Here is a 14,726-nt window from a genome sequence, read left to right on the forward strand (position 1 = left end):
AAAACAAGACACAATATTATGTAATTTTACTCATCTAGTAAATGCATCATGATTTAAGAATTTTTAGATATTTGAACTGGAAACAAGACAAAAATACTAAAGCATTTGTTTGCCGTGTGCAAACGCTCATGACTTCCACAGGTCTGGTGTGGGAACTCACGGTAGATCTCCAGCACCACCGTGGCCTCCTGACTCTGTGCTCTGGCGTCCACAGCCTGGCATCGGTATATCCCAGCGTCCTCGATGATGGCGTTGTAGATGGTCAGCCTGGACCGCACGCCCTCCGTGTGAACGATCACTCTCTGGTTTGAGATGATGCGCTCGCCTTGAGGACTGAACCAGTTTATGCTGACCGGCTCACCGATGGCTAAAGAGAAAAAACCAACACAGAGATTAGGGGATTTCTGATATTCTTCATATTTTGTGCGGAGGGCAGTTCACAGTAGTGTGAGAAATGATCTTCTCCAATAAGTTTAATTTGATTTGTACCTTTTTATGGGCATTTTTACCTTTATAAAGCCTTTTTTTTAACCTAATTAAATGTATGCATGATCTTTTGTGTCAAATTCTTACATTTAATCAATAAATTCAATTATAATAATAATAATAAGAAGAAGAAATTACCAAATTAAATGAAATCAGTATCAACACAATTCATCTTTGCAATGCAGAGGAAACACAGAAGCTGCCTCTGAAGTGGCATTTACATGTATTTACACTGTTTAATGCAAATCAGAAGGACATGAATGCATTTCACCAGCAATTACAAATGCATAATGTCTTGATGTTTTAAACATAAAACGTTGAATATGCGCAACTCTCTGTGTGTCCTTGTTAAGTGAGGGACATACTCGATAATTTCAGATCGCACATCATCAAAACAACAATCACAATATTATCGTAGACGATATATATATCGCACACCCCTAACCGAGATGTGAGTGTTTGCATCAGTCTTCATTAATGCAGTTAGATGTAAAACCTTGTTCAAATACAACCCATACAACCCGTTTCTGATGTTCCATGCACGCACCTCCTCAAAGCTCGTATGCAGTCGTCTCGCTTGGTTTTACACTCGCTGTGATTTGCGACAGCTCTTTAGCTCTGACTTTAATGAAGGGACACATGGAGAATTAGCAAGTGCCATATGAAACTCCAGGTGCTCTCGCGTGTAAAGCGGCTCGGCTGAAGGTCATGAGGCAGATATTTCTGGCCGTCTGAACCCTCGAGGCTCACCGTGTCACGGATGAGGATAGTTAGCAGGTTTCAGGGTGATGGTGTTAGAAAGATGAGAGTTGCATGAACAGAACAGGTGAGAAACGCAGTGCAGGTTCAGTCTGAGGAGTCAATTGAGGTGATAATTGTGTTATTTGCTTCTATCACTAGATCTGCATCGGGCAGGAACTTTTTTCACATCACCTGCTCTTTGTATATATTTATTTATTTATTTATTTAATTTTAACTTTTAAGCATGTTTTTCAGAGACCAAAAAGAGTGCAGAATACTCAGGTCTGTTTAAAGGAACAATTCACCATAAACGTTACTCAACCACATGTTGTTTCAAACCCAAATTACGTTATTTTTATTTATTTTTACATGGAATGCAACAGATTTTGAAATCATACCATCATAATTATTGTAGCTCATGACACTACACTATACACAATTATCATACTTCAAATGTTTTTTTGTTTTTAAATATGCTATGCTAAAAACCTGTTAACAGCAAGTTTACCTAAAATTAATTTTACCTAAAAAGACGTTTCATGCCATTTTAAAGTAAAATATAATACAGTTTTGTCAGCCATGCACATCAGGGTTTTATGATACATCATGTTGTTGTTGAATTATCTTATTGTCATTTGTTGTGTTTATGACACCGTGACTCTATATATATTAGTATTTCCCTCAGCTTGTGGAAAAGCTCTTTCTCACCTGTGTTTTCAGTTTATTATAATGGTGCAAAAGAGCATTTAGTACTTCAGTGGGTTGATGTATTAACATCATATCAGATAATTAAATCCATGTTTTTTAAACCTAAAATGTTGTTCTGTGTTTTTATTATAGTAAAGTTCTGTTAACCACAGCTGCCGTTTTTTCACTGTAAATGAAAGCAATGCCAAAGTCATGGGTTTGATTCAGAGAATGCATGAACTGATCAAAAGCAGAACTTGAATGCCAAATGTGTACATTTAAGCTCCAGAAACAAAACAAAAAAACACCATAAAAGCATCATAAAATTTGTCCATTTGTCAAATTATGTTGAAATTAGTGACAGGTTTGTGTGGAGAACAGTCACAGATTTAATTTGCCTTTAGATAATAATCTTGTCACAGTCGCACATTTCTGCCGATGATAATGCTTGGTGTCATTAACAAATCTATTCACTTTAGAAGAAGTCATTCGGCTGGTGTTATGCTGCTATTGTGATATTTTTATGTTTTTTTTGTGTGTTTTTTAAAAATCTTGACAGCCTCTGATCACAGTCAAAACTTTTCTCAAATCACATTTATTTCTAATGCACATTTTCAGAAGTGATGCACAGTGATATCAACTAAATCAGAAAAGTCTGTGTGTGTCCAAGTAACTGTATTTGTAACCTCAGATAACCCCAAACTGCGTAGCTGAGTGAAATATCAGCGTGCTGAAGTGATTTCCTTAAGAAATGATTTATTATATGTGTATGTCCCGCTCGTAACGCCCCTCGCCAGCGGCTCTGATCAGTTTATTCCAGGTTATTCATTGATGGATCTCCACAGAGACGCTTGCCGCTCGATTCACACAAGCTAATGCGTTCAGGGGCGGCTGGCGTATGAACGACGGAGAGAAATCTATTTGTCGTCATGGCAACACCACGTCGTCCGTGTGGGATTTAATCGGGCGATGAAAAAGTTAATCACTTTCAACAGGTGAAGTCAACAGGTGGACGAGAAACCACAGAATGTGCTCGAACCACTGAACATTCTACTGTATAGAAACATGACAAGATCAATAATAAAAAAAAAATGTGTTACTTGAAAAATATTCTATTTTTTTCAGCAATTTTTTCCCCAATATTTCTTATGTTTAACTTGATGTGCTAAAATAACTAAAACTAAAAAAAATATATAAACTACATAGACATATTTAACAAAAAACTAAACAAACAAAAAACTTTAACAAAAAAAACCACAAAAAAACTTTTACATTTAAAAAAAAACAGAAAATATTAAATAAAAAAATAACTACAAATATCAATACAAAAATAAAGTATCTCAATGATAGAGAGAGAGAAATAACTATAATACAAATACAATCAATAAAAGGTGCAAGGGGGAGGTAGAAATATTATATATATATATATATATATATATATATATATATATACTGTATGTATAGTAAAATTGTGATTACATAAAGATTTTTTAATAAAAAAATTATAAAGTCTCCAAAATTGTCAGTGTACAATTTTACTGTCAACAAAACCATAAAGTTGGGGTTCATATTAGAATACTTACATTTATGAAGGTGAAATTTCGTCAAAAAATACGAGTAAATAAATAAATGAATAAATAAATTATTATTATTATTAAATAAAAGTGTTGTTTATTATCTTCAGAATAATTAGTGAAGCCAAAAAGTCCCATTAAAGTGAGAGAATAGAAGAGTCCAATGACAATTGTTTTAAATTATTATTGTAAATATTGATTTGCTGGATAAAATCTGTGGATGAGTTCAAAAGAGAGTTTTACTCTATGTGTTTTCATATAAACATTCATAGTGTATTCTCATCAATGGAACAGTTACAGCATTATTACTGATATGAAGCGATATACACTGACTGCAATTTACACACACACACTTTCTCTTGCCGAATGCTCATTTTAAAAAGCAAGACTAATTCTTTGTCAAATTCGATACACTGATTAATACACACAGGTCAGTTTATTAGACGAATGAAACTTGTGAGGTAACGCAGCGCTTCACACTATCACACTAAACTGCATTTGAGTGTGTTGAAAGTTAGAGGGTCCTATCTCACACCCAGCGCAATTGACTTTGTACACGACACATGTATAATTCCTATTTTGCACCCGACGTTTTCCCTCCACAGACGCACGTCGGTAAATTAGGGAATGAACTTGCGCTCCCGGAGGCGGTTCAGCGAAAAGAGGAGGCGTGTTCCGGCGCAAACGTTCCCTGGTGCTATTTTGCAGTTTCAGAAAACAATTCCGCCACAGACCAGGAGAAACCTAGTCTAAAGTCAGTGGCGCGTTATTCAGATGCTATTTTAAGGGCGCATGCTTGGCCATAATGTAGCGTGTTTGCTTCTCTCATCTACACAGACGCAGCAGTTCCCATTTTTGCAAATCATACATAATTACAGGGAAAAATATTACCACACGAGGGAAATCATTGTGGTGTCCTTGAAGATGTGAAAAAATAGGCATAAATCTAGTTTACACATTTACCCAAATTATCATACGCCTGTTTAACCGAAGCTAATCTGGGTGTGTTTCTCCATCCCCAATGTCACTTCTCTGTGTTTTACGGCCCTTACGAGAACGTCGGTCTCCTCGGCTGTGAACCGCTCCTGGCGTGCGTCTGGCAAATCTGCCGTTATAATAGCAAACCGCCATGGAACAAGCGCGCCTGCTCTTAAAGGGAATGTGAGATGACGCTCTGATTGGTTTATTTCACGTTACGCCCAAACCACACCTATGAGTAATGAAGCTACTTCAGACCAACACATTTTAGATTTGCGTCGGGCGCAAGAGTCATTTATCCCGCCGGTAAAATAGCAACAGAGCCCACAAAGTTACTTGCGTTTCGCGTTTGATACTTGCGTTTCAGATCGTTACAATAGGGCCCATAATGTTATTCTGTGTGTTAGTTTGTTGGCTATATTAGACTAGCAGTGAGCTAGATCAACATTAGAATAACATACTGATCATATTCTAACATTTCATCATGTTGAGCTATATAACATTGATCAGTTTTATGTACATTTGCTCACCTGTCTAATAAAGCACATGCAAGAGCGGCGTCTCTGTCGAGTTGAAGTTAGCCGCGGACGCTAGCTCTCGCCATCTCGAAAACACCACGGCGATATTAATCCTCGTTTTAGTTCTCCTTTTGTCCCAAAGTCTGGTCCATAATGTTTGAGCGAAACAACAACAGCGTTGGAGCGCCGCTAGACGTAACGCAGTTGTCCATGTCTGTCGCCATGGTTACTACGGCAGTACGAGCGGAATCCAGGGATAACGCGGATATTACGTCATTGACAGGCGACAAGTGAACATGGACGAGCCATTATTTAAAACTGGAATTTCTCTGAAATTAAAAATCTTTGGGAACTTTTGGGATATTGTAAGTCTACAACTGCATGAAATATGTGGGTGGTAGTGGCGCAGTGGATAAGACACATGCCTTTGGTGTGAGAGACCCGGGTTCGAATCCACTGTGAGACACCAATGTGTCCCTGAGCAAGACACTTAACCCCTAGTTGCTCCAGAGGCGTGCGACCTCTGACATATATAGCAATTGTAAGTCGCTTTGGATAAAAAGCGTCAGCTAAATGAATAAATGTAAATGTAAATATCACACTGTGCAAGTGATTTTTGGATATTTTATTACAAAAATCTTACATATTGTAGCTTTAAATGTGATCTTGTGAAATGTGAGCTTTAAATCACTGAACTGTGTGTGTGAACGTAACCGCATTAAGGACTCAAACACCGGACTCAAACACAGGACTGACAGCCGTGTTCTGCTGCCTAAAAGAACACGTAATATACAGTAGTTTGTGTCTAATATAGTCTTGTAACGTCAGGCTTGGTTTCTAAACACAATAACAGCAGTGACCTTCAGTTCTGCTCTGATACTGATATTGTGTCAGTAGTACGAGGACACACACACACACACACACACACACACACACACACACACACACACACACACACACACACACACACACACACACACACACACACACAGTCAATATATCACTGCCTTTTTTTCATGACAGCTTTTAAAGGGACAGCAATAAAAAGTCAAGACTATCCCACTGAATATAATATATATATATATATATATATATAATGTACTGAATATTATTATTGCACTTTTGTCTTGTTTCTGCAATCAGAACAGAAATCAAAAGATTCATTTGAAATAATTATTTTCTGTGTACTAGAATGAGATCATATTCCTAATATCGTCTCTATTAAACACATTTTTTTTTCAATTATTGTTAATAATTTAAAATGTTTTTGTAACATTTTCACTCTGTTCACAGTTATCTTTTATAATATTATTGTGCTCATTATGGAAAACACAGACATTTTCTGTGTTGCATAACTGTCGCCTTGAGCTTCATTTTTCATGTTTACTTCATTTTCAGAAGCAATGAATATTTCTCCGAGAATTAGACTCTGATGTCGCCGATACTCTTTTCACTGTCGTTCAGAAATTACTACTTTTATTCAGCAAGGACACATTAAATTGATCAATTAATCAATTTATAATGTCACAAGAGATTCTATTTCAAAGAAATGCTGTTCTTTTGAACTTTCTATTCATCAAAGAATCTTAAAATATATATCACAGTTTCCACACAAATATGAACTGTTTTCAACATTGATAATAATCATATTCACATAGAAACAGCTGTTTAAAATTTTTATAATATTTCAAAAATGTTACTGTATTTCTGATCAAATAAATTCAGCTTTGAACACAAGGAATAATTTACACTTTACTATATATAGTAGATAATAATCATATATTCACATAGAAAACAGCTGTTTTACATTTTAAAAATATTGCACTGTTTTTACTGTATTTTTGATCAAATAAATGCAGCTTTAATGAGCAGAAGAGACTTTTTCAGAAACATTAGCACATCTTAACAACCCTAAACGTGAGTCTTTACAGACTGATTATCATCACTGCACTTTTTGAGAGAATTTCCTGAAGTTTCACACCTCAAACATAGTCAAGCGTGTTAATATTCAACACAATCTCACCTGTGCATGTGAAGAACTTCGACTCTCCGACACTCAGCTCCACTTTATTGAGTGATATGGACACCTGAAGCACAGCTGGGAAAGAGAGAGAAACACACAGTCCATCAGCTTTGCTTCTACAATACAGACTGTTACAGTAATAAAACGGGAAAATAACAGTGCAAATCTGGTGAAATTCATCAATTTCATTGCAATCACAGAGTCAGAGCGCAGGACGGGCCACTAGTTCGGATTCTCCCAGTAATTTCACATCCGTGAGTTTCAACAATGCCTCAGTTTCACACTTAAAAGCCTGAGATCTCAATATTAACTCTATGTGCACTGAAACAAATTGGAGTAGAAACTATTTTCGGGAACACTTTCCTTCACTGAAAAAAAATATTCGTTGAATTTAATCAATTTATTTATGGTAAGTGGTTGCACACAATTGATTTTACCTACATTTAAACAAATGCATTCATTTGAACTTAATCAATAATCAGTTTAAATGTAGGTAAAATCAATTGTGTGCAAAAAATTTATTAAATTCAACGAATCATTTTTTTCAGTGACTTGAAGCCTCTATGATGCATTTTTATGCACCTTATAAAACACTGTAATTTATAAATGTATATAATAATGCATTATAATACTCATATATTACGCCTTTAGAATGCATTAAAGCACATGACAAACAACTGATGTAACAAGCAATCTGCAAAATGACTTTAATAATTTATGAAAAGACATAATGTCGTATAATATGAATACGTTTATAATGCGTTATATACATTACTGCTTTAAGTAAAGTATTACAAGTACATTTCACAAACAATTACAAAGAAACGGCAAGAAACACTGAATTAAACATGCAATTTTGAAGTAGAAAACTCTAATAATCTTTGTTTTATTTACAAGTTTGATCAAATCCTGTATACAGCGTGATCCGAGCTGCTCTAGCTCTTTACTAGTGATTCATTTCGGCTATTTTTGAACTACAGTATACACACATCTGACACGGACATCTTCATCTGTAAATGAAACATGACGTCTGTCTCCAGCGCTGAGAACCAACACATTTCTCCAATCTTCTGCATAAACAAAATGTGAATAAACCAACTTTAATCCTTCATGATTTTGCTGTACGTTTGATATTCAGATCTTGTGAATCCGCCCAGCAGGAGTCTGAACATGTCAGGGAAATCCTCCTCCTCAGTGTTTCTGTCTCGTTTTCCAGCACAAATATCCAAACATTCTTAAATCCAAATGCATTTACTTGAAGCAAAATGAGTATATTAAGATATTAAGTGTTGTTTTCTGAAAGATTGAGTGAGTTTGTGATTAAAAGAAGAGCCACTGGCAGATATTTGTTCTGGTTTTGCACACAGACTCTGCTTAACTTTGATGGATTGTTCAGAGTAATTCTGCTCCTCCAGTAAATGTGTCTTGATTTAGGAATGTTTGATTTAGACAGAAACACTGAGGAAGAGGAAGATTAAGCGTGACAGAATCAGCCTATAGATGGCAGTAAGTCTCTGAGAACACCTTCAACACTTCCAGCGCTGATGACTGACTCCTCTCGGGGACAGAGGAGGAGGAGGAGTGTTTTACTGTCGGCCTGCTGTAGTTCTGGAACCGCGAGTGTGTGTGTGTGTGTGTGTGTGTGTGTGTGTGTGTGTGTGTGCGCGTCCTCAGACTCTGGAACCGTGTGTGTGTGTGTGTGCGTCCTCAGACTCTGGAACCGTGTGTGTGTGTGTGTGTGTGTGTCCTCAGACTCTGGAACCGCGAGTGTGTGTGTGTGTGTGCGTCCTCAGACTCTGGAACCGCGAGTGTGTGTGTGTGTGTGTGTGTGTGTGTGTCCTCAGACTCTGGAACCACGAGTGTGTGTGTGTGTGTGTCCTCAGACTCTGGAACCGTGTGTGTGTGTGTGTGTGTGTGTGTGTGTGTGTGCGTCCTCAGACTCTGGAACCGCGAGTGTGTGTGTGTGTGTGCGTCCTCAGACTCTGGAACCGTGTGTGTGTGTGTGTGTGTGTGTGTGTGTGTGTGTGTGTGTGTGCGTCCTCAGACTCTGGAACCGCGAGTGTGTGTGTGTGTGTGTGTGTGTGTGTGTGTGTGTGTGTGTGTGTCCTCAGACTCTGGAACCGTGTGTGTGTGTGTATGTGTGTGTGTGTGTGTGTGTGTGTGTGTGTGTGTGTGAGACTTCTTCTGTCACATGGTAATCTTGAAGTGTTAGGGCAAGTAACTGAAGACTAGAAGTGAATTAATGATCCAGATGCTGTTCAGAGACAATAAGAAAGAACACAAAGCTTGTTTTGTCGGACTAATCGGATTAGCGTGTTCATTAGTCTAAAATCAAGCCCACGCAAAATAATAAAACACAAACCTATGCGAGTGATTAAACTCCAGAAGAGTTACAGCAACATAATGCTCATAAACATCGCTTCTAATAAGCTCAAGTCAGCTTAGAGGAACTCATGTCACAAATAAATGAGTGTTTAAGGTTTGTTAGTCATTTAGACGAGCGTCACAGGACATCCAGCTCCGATTTCAGAGCTAAAGATATCATTCTTATATTAATGTTCAACATGTTTTTTTTTAAACTTATGCTCATTAAAAATGCATTTATTTGACAAAAAAAATCTGTAAAATCAGTAATATTGTGAAATATTATTACGATGTAAATCAGCTGTTTTCTATGTGAATATATAGTGTAATTTATATCCTGTGATCAAAGCTGAATTTTCAGCATCATTACTCCAGTCTTCAGTGTCACATGATCCTTCAGAAATCACTCTAATATGATGATTTGCTGCTCAAGAAACATTTATGATTATTCCTTCAGACAATCAAATGAATTCAGCGGATCTCTAGTGTGATATGTCTAACCTTGGCAGAGTGATTTGCATTCAGAAGAGCCTCACCTCATATTAACTGTAATCAAGCACACACACACACACACACACACACACACACACACACACACACACACACACACGGGTCGTGCCGAGAGGAAAACGACACTCGCGCTGTAATCCACTGTGATTTAACAGAGGAATCTACGGGTCGTGTGAGTCTCCGTGAGCAGTGCATGCTGGGAAGCCTTTCTGAAGAGAACGGGGGGTTTCTGTGACACACACACACACACACACACACACACACATACACACACACACATGCTGAGACGCCCTCGGGCGTAAATACGGTTTGACTCCATGAAGGTTCATGTCAGCGTTTCTTCTCATCTTTCTGTGATGTTTCACTGTGAGTCCCCCCCCCCCCCCCCCCCCCCCCCACACACACACACACACCTCTGAACCAGACGCAGTTTTACCGTGTTTACCGTGTTACGCTCGCCTGAAGCAACTCTTCCCTGAACATCCCTGAGTAAATACTGTACAGAAAAGCAGCAGTTATGACACCGCATATTTGGGAACCGTAAGCGTTTCTGGTTATGATCCACATTTCAGCATTTAGTGAGTCGGAGATTCTTCAGACTGATTCATGAGCGTTTTTGACTGATTCATTATAATAATTTGCTCAAGAGAGAAAGACATAAAAGTCAAGAAAGACATAAAATAGAAAGGTGCATCAAATACTTGTTTTTGTATCATTCTCTATTATTATTTCAAACACTGCCAGAGTATGTATGGACATGATTCAGATATTCAAGCATTTAACTGAACATAATGGGGAAAACAATATATATATATATATATATGAAGAGTTCAGATACAAAAGCCTCTAAGTGCCATCTGAAATTTTCTTCTGGAATGATCATTTTTATCAAGCTCGTATATTTTAGTTCAGTAATTTCACTTAAATTTTCATTACCATTTAAGTGAAATTATTGAACTTAAATATACGAGCTTGATAAAAATGATCATTCTAGAAGAAAATTTCAGATGGCACTTAGAGGCTCTTCTGAACCAGACGCACTCTTCATATATATATATATATATATAGAGAGAGAGAGAGAGAGAGAGAGAGAGAGAGAGAGAGAATATATATTCTATATATAGATTATTTATGTTACATTTATATTACATACAAATTACATACAAATATAATAGTATTTATAGTATAAATATAAAACAATATAACAATTTTTGTTTTTATATACTATAGTATTTGTTTATATTTTGAACTAGCTTTTATTTTTATCTTTTCAGTTTTCATTTAATTTTTAGTAAATTTGTGCTTTAGATAACTTTCATTTTTTAATTTTTTTATTTTAGTAGCTACTTTATATATATATATATATATATATATTTTATATATTTACCTCAGTTAGTTGCCTAGGCAATATCTCAAAATTGTGTCCAACTTTAAGTTTTCCGTTGAGCTTTATCTCAGTTCCCGACGGTGTGTTTCAGTCACACAACAGATGAAGACATTAATGTGCTGAATGTGCTGAACTGAATGTCATGATTCGGTTCCAGTCAGTGGTTCGCTGATCATCTCTTTCCTTCACTACAATTAAGACTGTTTCCCATATAAACACAAACAGATCTCTGCAGCAAACGACCCGTGACGCGAGCAACACACACCCTGTTAAAGAACACGATCCGGGAGCAGATCCTGAGTCAGACCTGTCAGGAACGTCTCCCAGAATGCACTGCTTCCTGACAGCATATCCTGTGTCTTCAGTGAACGTGTGTGAGAGCTCGAGTCCCGGAGGATCGACTCCAGTGAACTCCTCAAAACAACCGGCCTGTCAGCAGGACTAACCCAAACACTGCAGACGAGACTCAAGCTGGTTTACATTCAATTCACTTCAGTTCATGTTTATTGATGACAGACATACGCTTCACACAACCTGCTGATTTTGAAAACAAGACAATTATTACTTAGACCTCGTGACTGAATAATATTATTCATTCATATTCAAAAATCAGTAACACTCCACAATTCGGTCAGGACCACTATCGTCAAATACAATTGACAATTAGCACACAGTCTGGCGGTCTGGTTCTGTTTTTCAGCCTAGCATGGATGAGAGCAGCAATAACCCTCCTTACACTGTGTCCTAACCAGACGCGATGCGATAAGATTCCAGTGACAAATAATGTGTCTGTCTACACTAGACGCGACAAAATCAAAATCCACAGCCAATCAGAACAGTGTGTGGGCGGAGTCAGCCAATAAGAACAGCATGTGGGCGGAGTCAGCCAATCAGAACAGCGTGTGGGCGCAGTCAGCTAATCAGAACAACGTGTGGGCGGAGTCAGCCAATCAGAACAGAGTGTGGGCGGAGTAAGCCAATCAGAACAGTGTGCGGGCGGAGTCAGCCAATCAGAACAGCGTGTGGGCGGAGTCAGCTAATCAGAACAACATGTGGGCGGAGTCAGCCAATCAGAACAGATTGTGGGCGGAGTCAGCCAATAAGAACAGCGTGTGGGCGGAGTCTCACGGCACCAGAGAGTAATCTTGACGGCACTCGCAAGAAAATGGATAAGTCGCTACATAATCAAATTCACAAATATTACACCATTTAACATTATTAAAATACATAGGCTACTGAGTTACTAAAACAATCTTTGTCTAAGAATACACTTCTTGTTTCCATTTGTTTAATTTCAAGATCTGAGGTGAATTATCCATTGTTGCTTTTACAGCTACAAAGCTGGAGCACTAAATGATATTCAGAGTCACATGACACGCTTTTAACATTAAATAAAGCACATAAACAGCACCTGAGATTATCATCGCCACACTTTGTGTTTGTTGTTCCCGCGCGACGCCGCAGAAAAATAGAAACCGTTTCTAAAACAGAATCGTCGCGTGTCGCCGTCGCGGCCGGTTAGGACAAACACTCTGATCAACATGAAGAACCTTTTATTGCGTGTCGTCGCGTGTAGTTAGGACACGGTGTAAGGGTGAACAAGAACAGAAACAACAGGAATGTATTGCAGATATCATTAATTCATTTGAATGTACAACATAATTGGAGAAGTTTAGTCTGATTCAGGGGAATGACTGAGACAGGAGGAGCTGGAGGAGGGTAATCATCCCCTGAGAAACACAATATCTGCTGATAATGCTTGATAAGCTCATATATATATATATATATATATGTATACAGACCTTTTCCAAAAAATTTGAATATCATGGAAAAGTTTATTTATTTCCATAATTCCATTCAAAACGTTAAACTTCCATAGATTATAGATTCAGGGCCCACAACTTAAACGATTTCAAGTATTTAGTTGTTTATTTGTACATAATTTGGGCTTCCAGCTCATAAAACCCACGAAAACAGGATTTCAAAAAATTTGAAAATTGCATGAAATCACACAGTAATTACACAGTAATACCATGGTCATTGAACCAGGTTTGGGTTATTTTGGCAGTGTGGGCAGGTGCAAATCCTGCTGGAAAATGAAGGAAGCATGAAGTGCTCTGGAAATGTCCTGGTAGAGACGGCTGCGTTGACTCTGGATTTAATAAAGCACAGTGGACCAAAGTCCTCTTTTCTGATGAGAGCAAATTTTGCATCTCATTTGGAAACCAAGGTCCCAGAGTCTGGAGGAAGAATGGAGACGCACACAATCCAAGATGCTTGAAGTCCAGTGTGAAGTTTCCACAGTCTGTGTTGGTTTGGGGAGCACATGTCATCGGCTGGTGTTGGTCCACTGTGCTGTCCACTCAACTCAGCCGTCTACCAGGACATTTCCAGAGCACTTCATGCTTCCTTCAGCAGACAAGCTTTATGGAGATGCTGACTTCATTTTCCAGCAGGATCTGCACCTGCCCACACTGCTAAAATAACCAAAACCTGGTTCAGTGACCAGGGTATCACTGTGTAATTACTGTGTGATTTCATGATATATTCAAATTTTTTGGAAAGGGTCTGTATATATACGGTAATAGGCGTCGTATTCCTATAGGTAGATGTGGATCAGATGATGAGAGCTTGACTAACACGACCTGCCAGAACTGACGCTACGCTTGATTAACGTCTCATTTGTTAGTATTAGTTAATATGGATTAACAAGCAATATACCTAATTGATTAACCTTTGTTAATGTTAGTTAATAAAAAATGCAATTGTTCATTGTTTGTTCATGTTAGTTCAGAGCACATCAACTAATATAAACAGAACTGTATAAGTAACTGTCGAAATTAACATTAAGATTAATAAATGCTGTCGTTTATGGTTAGTTCGTGTTCACTTATGTAGTAAACTAATGTTAACAACTGAAACCTGTTAAAGTGTTATCGAAAAAATCTTCAAACAAACAAATAAATAAATAAATTGTTCAACTTGGCCATAAAAAATAAAAAGCTGCTCAAAAAACGGAGCAAAAACGCGAAGGTTCAATCGGCAAAATATAAATAAATATAAATGAACGGATCAAATGTAAACCTTCAATGCAATTAAAGTCGCTTTGGATAAAAGCATCAGCCAAAAGTATGGATATAAAAGTGCATTTACCGCAGTAAAACAGACAGTAAAGAGCTAATATTACATTTCTGCTATAAAGTTAACTGGACTTTATGGGTCGTAAGACTGGTTCTGCTTAGTCGTCGCTTTGAGGCCGTGCAAGTGACTAAACTAAAACACATAAAAAAAGCTATATTATCTTAACATTCTAATCATACTGAATACTGTAATTATGATGGACGGGGGTGTGTTATATATTTCTAGATCTCCATGCCTCGTCTCGTTGGGTTAATTAAACGAGCCGTATGTTTCTCAGCGTGACAGAGTTCGGCCCAGCGGATCGAGGTATACACACA

General features: G+C 37.7%; 1 protein-coding gene across 2 annotated transcripts in view; it reads right to left on the reverse strand.

Annotated features, from left to right (window-relative positions):
* Window positions 1-14,726, reverse strand: part of LOC309494440 (neural cell adhesion molecule 2) — a 280,054-nt gene that overhangs the window by 68,639 nt on the left and 196,689 nt on the right. For both annotated transcript variants that reach the window (XM_082163799.1, XM_082163798.1), the window contains exons 2-3: window positions 7,008-7,082; window positions 161-367 (exon numbers count right to left, since the gene is read on the reverse strand). In XM_082163799.1, the coding sequence (XP_082019925.1) occupies window positions 161-367; window positions 7,008-7,082 (282 nt within the window). The remainder of the gene's footprint in view (window positions 1-160; window positions 368-7,007; window positions 7,083-14,726) is intronic.

This window comes from Leuciscus leuciscus, assembly GCF_965113295.1.
Source record: "Leuciscus leuciscus genome assembly, chromosome: 3".
In the NCBI taxonomy this organism is placed as follows: Eukaryota; Metazoa; Chordata; class Actinopteri; order Cypriniformes; family Leuciscidae; genus Leuciscus; species Leuciscus leuciscus.